Raw genomic sequence first — 18,708 nt, 5'->3', positions numbered from 1 at the left:
GCTTTGGTTGAGTGAGCTGGCCAGCCAGTTACAGTGGGAGGTGGGGGGTAGAGAGTCCCCCTCTCTGAGCTGCAGAATGAAAGGGGCCAGCACTCCTTGCCCAGTTCTGGTAATCCTTTTCATTTTGCCCTGTTCTTTTTATGCTGTTTGGGCTACAGGAGAAGAGGAGAGTATTCTAGCAGGCTTTCTCCTTCCCCAGATGTTTCGAAGAGTCCTCCCTGAAAACTTGCCCTCATCTTAAGATTTGGAACTCAGAGGAGGTCTGAGAGACACATGGAAAACAAAGGAGAGAAAAATGGGATGCAGTGGGGTGAGACACCCTGCCGTGCTGCTCAAGCCACGCTGGGATCTTCCACCTTTGGGAAGGCCTCTTAAAGAAGTTCCCGCTGTGCCGTGGGCCGCTCACCCATGTGGGTAGCTCGAGAAGGGCCCCTCACCTCATGGAGGCCATGGGCAACTGGGGGGGGGTTGTATTTGGGGCTTTACCCGGGCCTCTGGAGGCGGCAGAGTGGAGGGGTGTGTCAGGCCAGGGCGCTTTGGGAGGCCTCCGGGACCCCAGAAGTGTTCCTCAGTCTGAGGCCCCGGAGGTCGTGGTCTGTATGGGTAAGTGCTAGAAGGCCAGCCACTGTGCTGGGCGCTGCACTCGAGCTCGCTCAGCCCTGGCTTTCGACGCAGACCTCAGACTTAGGGGCTTAGCGTCCTCCGGGGCATCTGTTGCTCCCTGAGGAGTGGGAAGACCCTGCGGTGTGACGCTGAGCAGCGCGGGCCTGAGCACCCTCCAGGCTGCCTTGCGCGTCTTCACTGCCACCCTGCGTGTCTGCCGCCCTCCGCGCAAAGACTGCTCACGAGGGTCACAGGCTGTCCTTGCTCCACAGATCCACTCGCCGCCCCTTCCTTTGGCCGCTCAGTCCTCCGGAGGCCTAAGGCCTTTCAGGAAAAGGGGAAAGGAGGTCGGAGATGGAAGGGCTGGAATGCCTGTCGCAGGCTGCTGGGACTCCTGGCTGGGGTGGCTGTGCGGTCCACGGAATGGCAGTTTGCATTAAGCCGTGGTCTATAACCCATGTTCCTTCCTGACCCAGTAAGATACAGTTCGGCAGGTCTCAAAGACACTGCAAATAAAATGGAAGCAACACAAACACCACGGCATAGATGTTTCCCATACAGTTAACCTTATGTCCCCAAGAGGCCTTGGCTGGGTGGACTGTGCCTCTAACCAAGGTCCAGTTTTGACAGATATGGGCCTGCTGGAGAGACCCCGTGGCCTCTGAGCATCCTGCACATTCACAGTCATGGAGAGGCTGCAGCTGGGGTAGCCTTTGCTTCTCCTGAGACTCAGGAGAGATGCCCCAGGCTCCCCACTCTCAGGAAGAGGGACTGCCGGTATGCAGCCCAGCCTGGGCCTCTCTCCCAATACCCGACTTGGGTCTGTGGCCAGGTGGTTCTCTCTCTCGGCCCTGGTTCAAGTGGCCTGTCCCCGGGGATGCCAAAATTGGTGGTGACTTGCATCCTCAAATTGCTGGAACACTGGGCTAGGAATTAGAAGATGACACCTTGCTGGGAGAACAAACCACTGCCCTCCCTTGCCTCAGTCTTCTCATCTGTAAGATGACCAGGTGAGTGCGAGGGCATTTTGGGCAGCCCAGCACTTTCCTTCCCAGCATAGCCGGGGCTCCTGCAGCGGGCCCTCACTTACCCCACTCCCCTTCCCCGCCAGCAAGAAACGGAGATCAGAAGTGAAAGGGGGAAGAAACGCAGGTCCTGGGAACCTCAGCATTTGGCTCATAAATCTTTCCGGATCCATCTCCTCCCCTTTACCACAAGACTGCCTGGGGCTCACCTCTGGGCCCGGGGTGGGGGACATGTGGGCTGCACTCAAAGCACAGAGAGCAGCTCCCAGGCCCCCTGAAAATGGGCCCTGGTGCCTGAGCGCCTGCCTGCTCGCTCCCCATCCCCATCCCAAATCCAAAAAACTGGATGGCGTGTCCGGCAAGTTTGGTCCAATGGGAATCTATTGATAGCCAGACATCTGAGGTGGGTGGAGAGAGGGACACTGAGAAAAGACACCCATGGATTAATGGGCAGGACCACGTTTCTGGAGAAGGCGTGCCCAGGGTCGTGGAGCCCGTGCTGGGTGCCTCAGGGAATGTGCGCCTGCTGTCGTCCCAGACCGCACATTCCTGACTCTTGGGTGCGGTGGAAGTGGACGAGTAGAGATCTGAGGTTTGATGCCTTAGGTGCAGCCAGGCCAGGGATGGCTGGGGGGCTCTCCCCAGGTGGGCGAGACACACTGGGTCAGAGCCACCAGAGAGTGCTTTCTGGCACCACGTACGGGAAATGCTTTCCCAAACTTCGAGAAGCATTCCCCGCCTGCCTCTTTCTTGCATGGCCTCCGCTCGCCAAGGCGTTTGAAATGTTTGCTTTTTGACATAGGCATGTAAGGAAGGGGGTGGAATGTTTCAGGGAGTTTGGAAGGCTGGGCGGCCGCAGTCAGGGACAGCCGCTGCGCCTGGGAAGACGCCACTGCCTGGCTTTGTGCAAGCCTTTCGCTTGGTTTTGCAAATTCCTGCTCTATGGCAAAAGCAGAAAGACAGCTTGTGTAGAGTTTGATTCTTGAATGTGTCTCTCTGGCTATGGTTTCTCCAGTGTCAGACTTGTGGGGACTTTATCCTGGGCCTGTGAGTGTGTGAAAAGCTGAAATGGAGGGAAGGGGGGTTGACAGATCCATGAGCTAGCTGGCATCGCAGGTCCCTTAAAGGAATGGCGCTGGGGAGCATTGGGGTGGCGTCGCCATCTCCCGGGCCTGGGGTGCAGCTTTGTGCTCAGTCTATATGCCCACCCAGGCTGGGAGGTCACAGAGGCCAGAGAAGCCCCTCTGACCCCTGGCTCAGTGGCCTTGGCCCTGGGCCTTTCCTTTGTCCAGCAGCCCCTGGGGGCTCTCTCTCTGCCTCAGAGATATTTTTACAGGCAGGCCCCCCCACGGAGCCTTTCTCTACAAGCCGAATCCACATGCGCCAACTCAGGCCCTACACAGAGGCCAACTGAGGCTTCATGTGACCTCGGGCACGCTCTCTCAAGCTCTCTGGGTGCATTTCTCAATTGAAGATGATGGGATCGTTGAACAGCGTTATTGTGAGGATTAATGAACCCAGCACACGTTGGGAAAGTGCTTCGATCGCGCTCAGTCCATAGTAAGCACTCACGGTTAGCTGTTAGGATTTACCTGGATAACAGAAGAGACAGGATTCTTTGATCTCAATGAACTGCATGTATCAGGCTAAATGCTGATGTGCTTGGGCAGGGCAGCGTCTGTGCCCTAACTGCCCCTGTTTAGACCCTTGAAATCATTTCTTTGAACAAGGAGAGCTCTAAAGAAATCAGTAATTTGGGAAATTCTCCCTGCTCTCTGGGCCTCACTCAGCATCAGCTGACCGGTCCACTCTTACCTTCAGGGCTCGCTTCCCCCAGGAGAAGCTGCAGAAGACCCTGCTCCCCATCCTTTCAAAGTGAGAGAGGAGGGGAGCGGGGGAGAGTCTTCTGGGTTTTGGTAGGATATTGGTGAGGACTCTGATTTCCTACATATAATGCCCCAAATGTCCCAGCTCTGGAAGTGCCACACACCTCTCCTCTCTGGAGGGCCCCCTTTCCATTTGTTTTCTCCTGACACATCGCTCGGAGCCTCTGCTGACACTAGAGTTGTCAGACCTCAGAGAAGCCACTTTCTGAGGGAAGCATGTGGCTTCCAATCCCTGTTCTGCTCTTTACTACCTCCATTGTCTTGGGGTGTTCTGTGCCCTGACTCAGTTTCATCATCTGTAAAATGGGCAGATCCATCACCCCTGTCTTTCACAGATGCTATGAGGGTTCTCGAGAGAACTTTCACAGGGCCCTTAGCATCCACACACAGTAGTTGTGATCATAGGATTGTTTCCTGTCCTTGCAACACTTCCTCATAGGAGACCCAAGGCAAGCAAACTTCTTGGCCTCAGTTTCCTGGTCTGCAAAATGGGAATGATAAAGATTTCTGTTTCTTAGGATGGCTGTGAGGATGGAGTGACTTAATACAAGGAAAGCATGGAGAATGGTGCCAGCACATATTAGCATACAAGACATTTTAATTCTTAACATTATCCTTGTTATTATCATCATCTCCAACGTTTTCAGGTTGGCAGTAGGGTGCCCTGGCTGAGTAAGTCCTGCATCCTTCTGCCCTCACTCTTCTCAAACATATTGCACACATGGTGGAATCATTCATTCATATACATATATACATATATATATAATTCATTAACTGTCTTCACATTTAGAAAAGTAATGTAGATATTTGGAAAGATGACACAGATCATTGTTAACTTGAGTGTCTGCTTTTATATTTACGGGGGGGGGGTGCCTGGGGAAGGGTAGATGCCCCTGGTGTGTGGGGGGGAGTGGGAGGGGCTCCTGTCTCACCCCCGCAGTCTTTTTTTCTGATGCCTCTTTGGTGCCAGGGCCTGGTGTCTGGCCTCTGCCCAGCCTGCCCAAGGAGCACGCTTTCTGGGGGTGGGGGTGGGGGTCGGGGGAGTAGGAGGGAATGGTACTCTCTGCCTTCATCCCACGCCGAACCTGATTTCTGCTCCAGCCCCAGATTTGGAACCGCCAGGGTCCTTCGCGGAGCATCAGGGCAGGCGGGAGATCTCAGGTCTTTCCTGCAGACTGGGAGATGCGCTGGCCCTGACTTCGGAGATGAACGAGCTTTTCTGGCATCTAAAGGCTTAAGAGCCTGCAGGATACTTTCAGGGCCCCCGTTTGGCTCTCTGGGACGCACTCTGCCCGAGCTGTCTCCCAGGCTCGGCTGCTCCCCGACCCGGCCTCCGCTCCTTGCTCACCCGACAGAGCTTCCGCACGAGGGCGCATCCGCTCTCGGACGCTAGGGGTTTGTGCCCTGCGCTCCCCGGAAATACACCCCAGCGCCCAGGGTTCCATCCTACCGTGGCCTCTCCTAGGCTCAAGTTACAGACGCTTCACCTGGGAGCCCAGGATGCGTACCCCACCTGAGCCGGGTTGGGGCGCCATTCCGGAGTTCTATGGCTGGAACCTCCCGGAGACTTTGCAAACTTCTGCAAACGCGCGGGACTGGATGCGCCTCTCCAGACCGCGACCAGAACTTGGGTGTTTTTTTCCCTTTACTATCAGTGCCCCGCCCACCAGCCGCGCGTGTCTCCGCCTGCGTCCGGCCCATGCCCAAATTGGGCGGTGTTTATTATTGTGAGAATTCAAGCTCGGATTTGCCTTAGAGTTTAGAAGAAGCGCTGCAGCGGCGCGCCTTCTGGAGAGGCAGGGATGTGCGTGCTGGACTGCGGGTGCCCGGGAAGCTCCAGGAAGGGCTCCGAGTGCGGAGGTGGGGGAGTGCGTAGTGATACCCGTTTGTCTCTTGCTCTGGGTCTGTTAGAGCGGGCGTCGAGGCTGGAGACCCAACTGGATCCAAACTTGAGCTTGCTGGGGGCGTGCGGGTCTGGAGAGGTTGGGTGACCCCAGGGACTGTGGGACCCGCGGGTTGCAAGAGCGCAGGCATTGAGGTTCGTTTTTCACCCCAGGGTTGGCAGGGTGCTCTACTGAGAGGCAGAGAGCCAGAGAGAAGACAGGGCCCCGCCCCCTGCTGGCTGGAGGGCCATCCCCAAGATCTAGGCCGGGCCCAGGCTGGGCCGGACGCTTGGCCTGAGCTAGAAATACAGCGCCGTGGAGGGAGGGAGGCCTGGTGATGTCCCGGGGCCTGGCCTGGCGCTCCCTCAAGCCGTGCCTGCACCCACACCGGTTTTGTGACCCTGGTTGGGACTTCCTTTTCGGTATTTCAAACGTACCCCCTCCCCTGCGGTCTACCAGGAACCACGGAACACATGAGTTACTTTCTGGATCCCCCATTTTGGAGTGGGATTCTCCCCGCTTTCCGTGTTCAGAGGTGACCTGAGCGCTAGCAACCAGTCCCCAGGATAGTGTCCTCCCTCTGTGACAGCAGCAGCGGCAGACCGCCTCTCCATTAACGCGCGTTTAGCAGCTCGCTGGCCTTCCCGGCGGGAGCGCGGCTGGTGCGCGCCTTCTACGCCCACCTGCCGTCCTCACCTCTCCCTCTTTCCCTTGGCATCGCGGCCCGATTTACTCAATGAGATGCTAATTCAGTTATCCCGAGTGTTTTTTTTTTTTCTTTTAAAAGTATTCAGCAGAGATCATAAACAGGAACTAGTCACGCTAATGCTCCCCCAACGCGGTGGAGAGGGAGGAGGGACACTTCCTTCTGAATCGGCATCATTCAGGGCTTTTGATTCAAACTGACGTGGCTAAATGTAAAATGAGAGGGGGTGGAGTGGGGTGGGGGGTGCTTACACCCAGGGTGAGTGGGTGGGTGGGTGGGTGGGGGGAGAGCACCAGGCTTCCCAAATGCTTAATGTAATCACGGGCCAGCTGCGTGCACTTGTAAAGTTGTTATAACCCCCCTCCTTGGTATAAACAGGAAAGCGCAGAATATAAAGCAAGAGACCCGCATTCACAAATACCAGCTCTCCCGAGCCAGCTGCCAAATTCCCCTTTTATGGTGTTCCTTGCTTTCAACCTCAGCCCCATCAGAGAGACCTTAGTTTCTCCCCCTGAACTCTCCAAATGGGTTTATTTGAAACTTCCCTCCACCGAGCTGTGGACCAGGTACCCCATGCCCTCTGCAGCTCCCCAGCCCCCTATGCATTGGTCTCAGGAGAAGCTGGGTTTCTGGAGTCCTCTTCCCCAGATCCCTGGGGAGCCCTGGAGGTCCAGGCTTGCCCCATATGGGATACTAGGCCTCTAGGAAGCGCCCTGACTCCTGCAGGGCATGTCGAGGATCTCTCCAAGGAGAGCTGCATCCTCTTCTCATCAGACTCCCAAATCTCTTAGAGAGACACACCTCTCCTTCCTAAAATATCTAGAAGCTTTCCAAGACCTCCGAAGGCATTTTACAAGAGTATGCGATCTCTACATCTCCTATTAAGCCTGGGAGAAGAGAAGACCTTTTGTGGGAGGTCCCTGGAGTAGGGGCTCCCCGAGGCAAGCGGTAAAACTAGCCCCTGCGCCCCCCCCCCCCCCCATCTCCACCTCTCCTTCCTGGCCGGGCAGATCCTGCTCGGAGCCATCGTGGTCCACATCCTGCCTCACCGACTGTGTGTGCTTACAGCGTCAAGGGGTGGACGTGATATTTCAAACATCAGATCAGTGCGTTTATATATTGGGTGCCCGGAAATTTTTCCAAATAAACACAGCTTGATTCAACTTGGGTGGGCGGACTTATCAACAGACTAATTCTATAAACAAATGAAGGAATAGCCCCGAAACCGATTGGCTGGTATCAAAAAGACACGTGGAGGGAAAAGCTTGGAGTTTTTCAGCAATGAAATTTTAATTAATGTGGGTGGGCTGAGAACACAACGACTGTTTATCATAGACAATTTATTTTCCAGCGCTAAGTCAACATATAATAGCAAACTTACAACAATTATTTAACATTTTTAAAGCCATGAAGAAGGGACAGAGCGCGGAGCGGCGGGGGAGAGCGGCAGAGCGGGAGGCAGACGCACGGCGGGCTCCCCGGGAGGGCCCTTGCGGCGCGGGGCGCAGTCCCTAAGTCGCCCGGGTCGCCTGCGTTGCGGGGAGCGCAGCGCCGGCTCCCGCCCGCCCGCCATGAGCCACCTCTTCAGTCCCCAGCTGCATACTCTGGCCGCCTCGCCCATGCTGTATCTGTACGGTCCCGAGAGACCCGGGCTGCCTCTGGCCTTCGCCCCCGCGGCCGCCCTGGCCGCCTCGGGCCGGGCGGAGCCCCCCCAGAAGCCGCCCTACAGCTACATCGCGCTCATAGCCATGGCGATCCAGGACGCTCCGGAGCAGAGGGTCACGCTCAATGGCATCTACCAGTTCATCATGGACCGCTTCCCCTTCTATCACGACAACCGGCAGGGCTGGCAGAACAGCATCCGCCACAACCTCTCGCTCAACGACTGCTTCGTCAAGGTGCCCCGCGAGAAAGGGAGGCCAGGCAAGGGCAGCTACTGGACGCTGGACCCTCGCTGCCTGGATATGTTCGAGAATGGCAACTACCGGCGCCGAAAGAGGAAGCCCAAGCCGGGCCCCGGGGCCCTGGAGGCCAAGCGGTCCCGCGTCGAGACGCAGGAGCGCGGCGCAGAGGCGCAGCCCGAGGTGGGGAACGGGGCAGGGCGCCCCGGCCCCCCGGACCCCCGCCACGAGGGAGAGCCCGTGCGCCCCTCGCCCCTCAGGGAAGGCTCCTCTCCGCCGGCGCCCCTGCACTGGCCCGGGCCGGCGTCCCCAGAGGAGGACGGGGGCGACGCTGTCCAGGGCGCAGCAGCCGTGGCCGTCGGCCAGACAGCGCGCACGGTGAACGGCCCGGGGTCCCCTCCGCACCCAGTCTCCCGCCGCTCTCCGAGTTGCTCCGACAAGTCCAAGAGCTTCAGCATAGACAGCATCCTGGCGGGACGGCAGGGCCAGAAGTCGGCTGGAAGGGGCGAGCTCCCGGGTGGCGCCAAGCAGGAGCCCGGCGGCTGTCTGGGCGCCTCGCTTCTGGCCGCCTCCTCCAGTCTTCATCCGCCTTTCAATGCTTCCCTGATGCTCGACCCGCACGTCCAGGGCGGCTTTTACCAGCTCGGGATCCCTTTCCTCTCCTATTTCCCTCTGCAGCTCCCCGACACAGCGCTTCACTTCCAGTAAAGCCAACAGTGGCGCAGGTCTTTCCCCTGTGCTGGTCTGAGCTTGTGAGCGACCACGGTTCCCACCGCTGGGGGAAGGAGTCATGTTTTTAAAAAATGATCTTTTCCTCTGCCGATGTGTGGATCCTGGGAAGAGTTACCAACTTCTGCGCGCAGGTGGGCACGCTCGCTCGCCTGCCTCCTGGGAGGCAGACCTTCCCGGAACCAGGAGCGGCTTTAGAGATTTAAAAGACCATGCAAGCGCTGGGACTTGGGCAACTCAGACCTCCTAGAGCGCGAGCAGGAGAATTCCTTGATCTTAGGTCAGTCTTATAGCGTGGTCTTCAGCTACCCACCACAGGTCCTGCATGTCTGTGTCTGGGGCACTGGAAGGCCCAGACAGGCCCGGGGCAGGACAGTCGGACGCAGTGTGGTCTTTTCCGTCTGAGAGCCAGTGTCTGACTGTCGCCTGCCTGGTTGTGGTTGTGGCCCAGGCCTTGGCTTTGAGCCCATTGGGGTGATGGGTATGCACAGCTGGGTTTGTCCCTGAAGTCCACCTGTGGGCACGCCAGGGGCGACCCCTGTTTTTCAGGTTTTTTAGCAGATCTAGGGCCTGGTGAGGATTTACGACCATTGTCCAGTGGAAGCTGAGAAACCACACTTTTATTTTAATTAGAGAATTTTTCTCTTTTTCTCTTTCTAGACAGTAAAAGGAACATGCTATATTCTTTGGCTAAATACTTGACTCTTTTTACTATAACAATTGCCCTGTGAAAACGCCTATATTAATAACTTCTATTAAGGAAGTGCACTCTATATAATATAGCATTTTGTTGTGTTATGATAGTTCCTTAGCCAGTACACACGTTCTCCAACGCATGTTACCAACAATAGCAGTGTTCCTGTCTTTTTGCTTTTGTTTTTAAGGGATCAAAAGATTTCAGGGGACATCGGAAGTGTGTGAGAGGGAGGGAAGATGTCTCAGACAATGTATGATTTTCAATTTCCATGTTTTTTCGAGATCTAGATTTGATTGTTGCTACGTTTTCCAGAGTTGTGTAGTGAAGGACTACTTTTAATTGAAAAAGTTGGGTGAAACAGACACAGGAAAAGCAGTTAGAGGGAGAGATGGGTTAGTGCTGGCAAGAGGAAGGGCATCAGCTGGTGCCTGCTGGAGGCCGCTCTCTGGACCTCAGAGAGCATGAAGCTTGATGAGAGCGTTCTTTCAGACATTCCCAGCCAACTGCATCTCGGCCTGCCTGCCACTCGGCTCCTCTCTCCAAGCCCCACCAGCGCCTGCAGCCACATCATCACCTTGGGGAGGTGACTGGGTGTGTGGGGGAGGAGCGGGCAGGAGGGCGGCAGTCTGCAACCAAGATCTGGTTAAGAAAATAGAGATTTTCACAGCCTAGTTCAGCTTGGACCTTTTGGGAAATGCATCTAACCTCTTATGGTATCTCTTTGGGTTGCCTTGGGGGTTCTGACCTTTATTTCCTGAACCTCCACGTTACTTTAATTTTATCTGCTGTGGGAAAGGCACAATGAGTCATGAAGTCTTGGAGGTGGGCTGAGATAAGTCTTCAAAATAACTTCTTAAATAGTTTCCAGGACTTATAAGAATGAACACAAACTTTACATCCAGAGAGCCTGTTAATAAGTTGGAAAAGACATTTCAGACAAGCATAATAATTTAATAATTAGTAAGCACAGAGTTGACTTTCTGAGAATTCCTTCTTAAAGCCATGTGCCGCTGACCCGTACACGTCTCCCTGACCACATTCTACCCAGGCTGGTGGGAATGCTTGGTGAGCTGCAGAGTGTCCTCGATTTTAAGAACTTTGAAGAGATCCCATTGTTGAGGTCCAGGCCCACTGTGATTAACTTAAAATGTGGTGGAAGGGCAGTCGTTGGACATTTTGTTACCCCAAAGTCTCAGCCTCTGTGAATAAAGTTGTTTTTTCATTAACCTTTCAGTGACTGGTTCGACGGGTTACTGGGGGAATAAACAACCAGTGTTATAGGAAAGAGGGGACAGGCTATATTTGGGATGCTGTCAGCATCTCAAGGGGCTCTGTCTTCCAAGGGTAGGTGCGCACACGGTCTGTAGGGGCAAGAGCAGACAAGCCCAGGACCAGTGGATGTAGCTGGGATGTCAGCAAGTAAGATGAAAATTCCCCTGTATAGGATATGTTTTTAATTTTTCCTTTTTGTGTTTGACTTGCTATCTTGTGTGCTTTGTTAATTTATGATGGCTATTTTCTGGAGAAGCCAATAATATAATGCTGCCTTTTTTTTTTTTTAATACTGCCTTTTTAAAAGCATAGTATTTTAGAGTTACAATTCCAAAAAGTATAGTATAAACGTTATTTTTATGGCACAGAAAAAAAGCAGGAGTATGTATCTATTTGGTAAGGGTGTTTATACACACATAAGGATAAATTCTATCTGATCCCCATGTTCATCTGGTTTAGGAAAGCTAAGAGAAATGGACAGTGGGGTCATTTTCTAGGAGTCTATACAAGTCTATGTATCTTCCTTCCTACTGAAGAGAAAGTGGGGTTTTGAGTCTTAGTAATCCAAATAGCTGTTCTAATTTTCCAGATTTAACCGTGGGCTCCAAATTATGGATCAATGAGACCAAGAAATGGTTTCTACTCTTAATTAAAGCAAAATCTCAGCTATATTTGGGGTAAACCAGAAGCAGCTGTATTTTTCTACTCTTAGGCTCTCCAAAGGTATGCCTCTGTGCTCTCATCTAAACAAAAGAACAGATTCTGTTTTCTGTAAGTGATCTTGGTTCAAGCCCTGATAACACACACACACACACACACACACACACACACACACACACACTGGTGAGTACACCAGTGGGGGTATGGCAGGTGTGTGAACAATGATAAATAAGTGTATACATGTATGCATGTGTATGTACATGTATGTGTGTATATGCCTGTATTGCATGTGTGTGTATATATATGTTCTGTACACAGGAATGCTCAGAAATTCACCTTTTTGGCATATAAGTGGGACAGATGGACTCGGATCAAGCGCTGAATCCTTTCAAATTAAGCCGAGTATTGATACTTTGGGAAAGGTTTTATTTTTCTATATAGTTCAAGCCAGGGATCATTTGGGTTTTTTGGTACTATTCTAGTGAAACTAACAAAGACTTTATAAAAGAATCTTGAGAGACATTCCGACTTTGAAAACTTTATTTCCATGACTTTTCCAAGGATAAGAGAGCTTCGCAAAGGCCTTTTGCTTTGTCTGGCCTTGGATATTTGCTGGCTCTTGTAGAAGCTAATGGCCTCCTGGGTCTGAAATGCCCCATAAGGTTTTCCAGAAACTGAACAGGACATGTTTTGCCATTTGTGGATATAATTGCGTCTCTCTGAAAAAGAGACCACGTGTGGTCTCTACCATTTCACGCAGAGTGGCCAGGGTATATTCCACATGTGGGTAAAAGAATCAGCCACTCGTGATGTTATTGTTACAGCCTAAGGCTGAGGCCATTGCCCAGACATTGGGAGGCTTATGTTAACATTGCAAAAATGGGTAACATTTCCTGGAAACGTGTACTTCCCATCTTCCTGGTGGCTGGAGTCTTGCTTCCGTAGAGTCAAAAATACACATGATGATAAGCAAACTTTTTATTATTAAAATTAAAGATCATGAGTTAGTTGAAAAAGTAAAATTCTTTTGATCCATGTTTCTAGCAATTTTTTCAAAAATGCCTGAATAGCCAAATGGCAAGTTCTCTGCTACACTTGTCTTATCCAGAGGCCCCAGACTCGGGGTTCTCCAGGGTCAGGCAGATACCAGAGATGTGTACAGTGACCTGGGGTGGGGCAATAGGGAGTCGGGGGGCCTGGGCTGAACTGGGGGGGTCTGTCTCTTCCAATGGTGTCCATATACCAATTACACTGGGCAAACCAAATGAGTGGCTCATAGGCCAGATGTGGATTCAAGCCCAGGGTTTACACCATGGTGGGCAGATGAGACCAAGTGCTAAACTCAGTTCTCCCCCTTGGAGGTAACTGGGGGAAGGGTCGGAGGACCTGTCTTAAGTCCCGAGGGGCACATGGTCAAGTCAGGTGTCTTTACTCCAGTGAGGGAGGGCGAAGGGAAGTTGGCAGGGCAAAGATTTGGTTCCAACCTCATTTTTCCATCACGCATGAGAGTCAAGCAGGAAACAGAAACCCACTTAGGAGGGCCACTGGGAAAGATGATGGTGGAGGGACTATTTATGGGGGAGTGGGCCAGGGGAAGAGACCCCACCCCACCGGGGTGAACAAGTTTGGGTGAAGCTACAGAGCTGGCGCAGGCAGGACCTGAGGAGGAATACCAGACTTGTCTCCCCTCCCGTCTTCCAGCCTCATGTTGGTACCTCTGATTGGCTGAACTCCACCAGAGGTCCAGCCTACGGGGGCCCAGGTAACGCCATCCATAGGGGTCAGCCTACAGGGGCAGAGAGGGGCTTGGAACGCAGCATGGTGGGGATGGGGCAAACAGAGCGTGGCCAGCGCCACGAGGGCCTTCCTCCGGGGCCAGTTGGTTGCAGCTTCCCTGGCCACAATGTTGATGTCCAAGAGCCAAGGCTAGGCTGTCTCCCATAATATGGCGGCTGCAGCTGGCATGCCAGGAGATCGGAGTCTCCTATCTGGCAAGCTTCCAAGAGAAGGTGGCTCTGGATCCTAATCTGAGACCCTCTTAAATGGGTAGTGTCTGGATTCAGCTCCCAAGGGCCCTGCCTCTGGCCATACAGTCTCTGCCTTCACATCTTTGAGCCGGGAAAGGGCTTGCTGAGTTGCTGGAGGCTGTGCATGATTACACATGGAATTGTATCAGTTTGTTGAACATTTAAAACCGAGTTATCCCTTACTGGGTAGTGTCCTGAACATGGCTGCTGCTATCTTACTCTTCCAGAAAGTGTGGCCCACAGGCTGACGAGGGCATCCTCCAGCCCAAGTCCAGAGTAAGTAGGGCACAAACTAAGTGTCTCAGCCCCAGGCAGTGTCTAGGTCAGGCCCTCGTGGAACACCCTGGTGTTCACAAGGCCTTGTCACCCTGGACAACGCTAACTTTAAATCATGACTCAGGTCCTTCTAATATGCAATGTGAAATATTATAATTATCATGCCTTTCCTGGCATCCTGGCATCGCACATCTTTCCCAGGTAGCTGGTCCCCATCTTCTCACTGCACTTTTCCAGGTTTCTCTAGACACACCTACTAGTGGGGAAAATTCCTCTCATTAATGTCTGATTGATTCGTTACCATTCAATAATTTGATGTTCGGGTAGATGTGGGGAGGGGTACGTTAGCCTCATCCAGAGTGTGGCCTTGGAGCCCACCAGACAGAGGCTAATAACCCAGCTCTGCCCTTAGTTGCTGTGTGACGTCAGGAGAGTGACCTAACTCTTCTGTGCCTTAACTTTCTCAACTGTACAAATGGGGACAATATTAGTAACTGCCTCATCAAGCTGTTGTGAGGAGTAAATCAAATGATGGGTATAAATTCATAGGACAGCGCCTGCCCCAGTTCTCATCTGCAAAGTGGGAATAATCGTGATGCTTCCTGCATAGGGCTCTGTCAGAATTAAGTTAGTTAATATATGTAAAATATCCGGCACGAAGAAAGTGTTCAATAAACAGGGGGTCTTATCGCTGTATACAGACATAGCCTCTAATCTAAACACTTTTGTTTTATGAGTCCATTTGTGACTTCTTAGTTTGGTAACAAAATCACGAATCGACCACTCTGCTCACGTTACATAATTCTGGAGGTAACGAAAGACTCCTGGGGGCTGACTTCTCCGGGGAGGCGGGGATGCACTTTCATCTCTTCGTTGCAGCGTTACATCTCTTGAGATGATCCAGCCGTTTGAACATGAAACCAAAAGCAAAATAAGCAGGTACGCACAGCAGGGGGTCCTAGGAAAACCACAGGAGAGCTGATTGTCACGGGCCGAGGAGAGCAAAGTCCCTTTGGTGTTTCTTTGCTTTGTCCAGGAGGTACAGGGATCTTAGACGGGGCTTCCCAGGGCTGGCTGGCTAGCCATTGTGAACTCAAGGGCCTTGGGAATGAATACAACTCTTTGTTTCTGCCCCCAGCACGGAGAGCATTCCTGTAGGCCAAGGAGAGTCTCCCCACCTCTCCTGGGGAGAAAGGGACCAGATCCGGGAGCAGTTTTTCCTAAACTTGTGCGTTTCATAGCCAGCCTTATAAAGTGTAAGGAACATTTCTTTAAATGTTGTGGCTAAATATAGCAGGGGCTTGGTCAGCTCAAACATTTTTAGAAAGCACATTACAAATCAGGAATGTTTTGGAGAAATAAATAAACTTTCCCACATTTTTGGACTTCAAGTCTGCACTGCGGGCTCCATCTTGAGAGCTTGATGGGGTGGGGGGGGGTGATGAATAATTCATGCTCAGGCTCTCCTTGGTGCCCTGAGTAAACGGGAAGTGACTTCTCCTTTGCTTCACTGGGTGTGGGGTTATAGGACAAGGATGGTTGGGGGCGGGAGACACCGTCAAGTTAAGGACAGTCCAGCGTCTGAATAAAGGCCACTCAGTGACTTGAGGAAGTGGGGATTAAAGAGAAATAAATCTATTTCCAGTGCATTTCATTTCTTGTCTCTGCTGTTTGTTCCGGGTGCTCACTGGACTTCCACGTGAAATGAGCAAGACCTAGGAGGCTGTGGTGCCCACCCCTCTGTCGCAGGATGACCTGGGGGTCTTGTACCCTCTCAGGGCCTGTGTCCTGTCCCCAGGGACTCCCAATCAACCGGCCTATGGTGGGACCGGATGGCGTGTTTCTAAAAGCTCCTCGGGTGAGTCAGCTCTGCAGCCAGAACTGAGAGCCATGCAGTGAGGTGCCCACGCCAACGGGTGGACCTGTAGGGGTCAAAGGAGTGGACTGAGGCAGCTCACTCATCTCTTATTCTTCCTTTTCATCTATCCATGTTTGTACACAATTTCCATTTGGTCAGAATGGACTCTCAGCTTCTCTCTGTGACCTCAATCGTCCTTCTTCTTTACTTTGAGTAGAGTTGTCCTCCACTAAAACACCCACTCTGGAAGTTGTAGGTGTTCATGCAAGAAATGTGGAATATTTGGAGAAGTATTAAAAAGAGAACAAATTTGTAATCTTATGATCATCTGTAATAATCCTACCTCCAAGAGATTATGGCTGGTATTTCCAATATATTTCGGTATTTCTTTGTAGACTATATATATAAAAATGTTTTTTTACTTAATCAATGCTACCACCACCATCATGCGACCATCATCACCATCACTGTCATCATTACCATCATCACTATCATCATCACCACCACCATCACCACCACCATCATCATCACCATCATGATCACCATCACCACCATCACCATCATCACCAACATCATCATCACCATCACCGAAGGGCTTTTCAGCATTCCCTGGGCATTGCACACACAGAGTACCAGAGACAGAGACTTCTGTAAGGTACAATCCTTTTACTTCAATCACTGATAGTCTGGCAACAGAGAGAGATGAGCAGAAAATAAATTTATTTACTAAAACTTTTTATTTTGAAAAAATTATACATTCACAGGAAAGTGCAAAGAAGTGTACAGGCAGGTGAAAGAGACTTATTTTGTGTAAGAATTTTCATAGCCATTTTCTCCTTTGATTTTAACCACCCTCTTGTGAGGTAGGCATTACCATCATCTCATTTTACACACACACACGCACGCTCAGAGATGACAGGTGACTTGTCATAGGCACATGGGTAGCCAGTCTCAGAATGAGTTCTGGAACACACTCCCAGCCCTGTGGTTCCTTCTGACTCCCTGCCGTGAGGTCTGGCACCAGGGGCTGGGGACAGAGACCTCCGCCAAGGGAGCACTGGTTGACAGATCCAGTGACCTGCCTGTCCCATCCCTCATTGTCATGAGGGAAGCACGCTGGAACCTAAGTTTCATCTTCATGTTGGTTTCTGTTATTCAAGCAGTTATGGGAACAGCTACTGGTTAGAAACTCGACTTTCGTTGTCTGTTTAGACGGGTGAATCTCTACCCGGACTAAGCACTGGAATCACGGGGGTCTTTAAAAAATACTGATGGCTGAGTCTCAAGCCCAGATGGTATTTTAGAAACCTCCCAAATGATCCCAGTATGCAGCTGAGTTTAGGAACCAGTGGTTTTGATACCAGTAGGGGAAGGCTTGAGGTCAAGTGCCCGGATTATTCTGGAAAACCACTTGGCATGAAGAAACAAAAAAGTAGGTTCGGGGCTGAATGAGGCAGAACAGCTGTTGACATCACTCAAGGCTCATGTCTTCACCTCTCCTTGCTCACCCTCTCAGGGGAAGGTATTGAGCACATAATCTTTGCCACACATCATCTCATTCAATCATTTCGACAACGCTGTGAGGCTGCCTCGAGTCTTCCCAGCTGACGGGTGAGAAATAGAGGGTGGGGTGAGGAAAATGGACCAATGGCAGCACCTAGTTAGGAAGAACCTGGGTTGGAAATCAAGGTCATTTCTTCCTAAAGCTCCCGCTCTCTTTCATACCATCTTCAATGCTGCCCAGGCTGGAGTTTCACAAATGTTACAGCACATTGCAGCTCGGGGTAAAAGAAGCACGAGCATTTAGGGATATGCATGCAGGAGGAGGAGGGTTTATATTTTCCATGATCAGGAACACGACTTGTACCAAGTGGCCTTTGTAGTCGGAATAGTTTGTCATCCTTCATGTAACAAACAGTGACTGCCCATTCACTGCCAGCCTGTGACATGCCTTAAGAATATACAAACGAGCCAGACCCAGGTCCTGCCCTCAAGGGGCTTACTTTCAGGTGGGGAAAATTAGAATAGCAAATGGACATGCACTTTTGACATTTATGGGTACTCAAAATCTTTTAACAGATTGCTGTAGATTCCCATACTTTCAATCCATTCTTCCTGATATAAAATGAAAAGGAAGAAACCCATGTCTGTGTGTGCTAGGGTGGGGCAGGTGTGAACCTTGGGAGCCAGACGGGCAAAGAAGAGGGCGCAGTGTGCCCGCTTTAATGCTGTGGACCCTGAAGGCGGTCCTGGAAACTGAAACCGTGACAGCTACTTGCTGACTTGAAGTCTTCTGATCCTAGAGGAGGCCAAGGTTTCCTCGGGGGTCAGCCCTGTGGTACCGTGCAGGGAGCCACTCCTGGAAGTGCCACCTAGAATCCATTTTGTAGCCTTTGCCAAGATTCTGTGAGCTCTGTGCATCCCTTAACATAAACCCTTTCTATGTAAATGAAGGAGAGTGTGCAGTAAAAACTTAAGCCGATAAAAGAGGGATAAGATCTATGAGGGGCTAATAATCATTTTAGTATTTCCTGAGAACTCGGTCTCTGCTGGGGACTGCTCTAATCATATTACATGCATTATTACTCATTTACTTTCCCGGAGTCCCCATGAGTTAGAAACTCCGGTTTTCCTCATTGACAGATGAGGGAGCAAGGAGTGTGGTCACTTCCCAAGGTCCCACAGCTCATGTGTGGCAGAGCTGGCATTTGGGTTCAGGCTCTTTGGTTCTGGAGCAACGTTCACCACTGTACTCGGGTCCTCCTCTTGTTAGGAGCACATGTCACCCGCCACGTGTCAAGCTCTGTCCTGGGGCCTTTACGTGCACGATCTCTTTAATCTTTAAACAAACCCAGGAGGTGGGTATCATTGTGTCCACTTTACCAGTGATGTTTCTCTCGTAGTTTGCTCAGATTGCAAAGGGAGTCCTTGGCAAAGTATCACACCATGTGTACCTGTCTTCTGTATCACCTGAGCAGGTGTGAAAGTAGTGGGCATTCAGGGCAAATCCTGCTTACCTCATAAAGTGAAAGACAGGCAAAGAGACCCACCTTCCTATCAACCACCATCCTGTACAGAGGTCCCCAGTCAGGGCTACACACCAGAACCATCTAGGGAGCTTAACAAAATGTGATGCCTGGGCCCCACCCCCAGAGATCTGAGGTATTTGGCCTGGGCTGGGATCC

General features: G+C 51.7%; 1 protein-coding gene across 1 annotated transcript; it reads left to right on the top strand.

Annotated features, from left to right (window-relative positions):
• The first annotated feature begins 7,674 nt into the window (after positions 1 to 7,674).
• On the top strand, positions 7,675 to 10,610 carry FOXL1 (forkhead box L1). The gene has a single exon (XM_087420331.1). It carries the CDS (start codon positions 7,675 to 7,677, stop codon positions 8,710 to 8,712), a length of 1,038 nt encoding a protein of 345 aa, XP_087276457.1. The 3' UTR covers positions 8,713 to 10,610.
• The last annotated feature ends 8,098 nt before the right edge of the window (positions 10,611 to 18,708 follow it).

This window comes from Ceratotherium simum, chromosome 30 (assembly GCF_057802395.1).
Source record: "Ceratotherium simum simum isolate JZ-2026a chromosome 30, ASM5780239v1, whole genome shotgun sequence".
Classification (NCBI taxonomy): domain Eukaryota; kingdom Metazoa; phylum Chordata; class Mammalia; order Perissodactyla; family Rhinocerotidae; genus Ceratotherium; species Ceratotherium simum.
The sequence above is the reverse complement of the archived record's forward strand: the minus strand, read 5'-3'. Positions and strand labels throughout refer to the sequence as shown.

Coding starts and splice junctions, on each gene's coding strand:
- FOXL1 (XM_087420331.1), top strand. CDS start 7,675: ATGAGCCACCTCTTCAGTCCCCAGCTGCATACTCTGGCCGCCTCGCCC.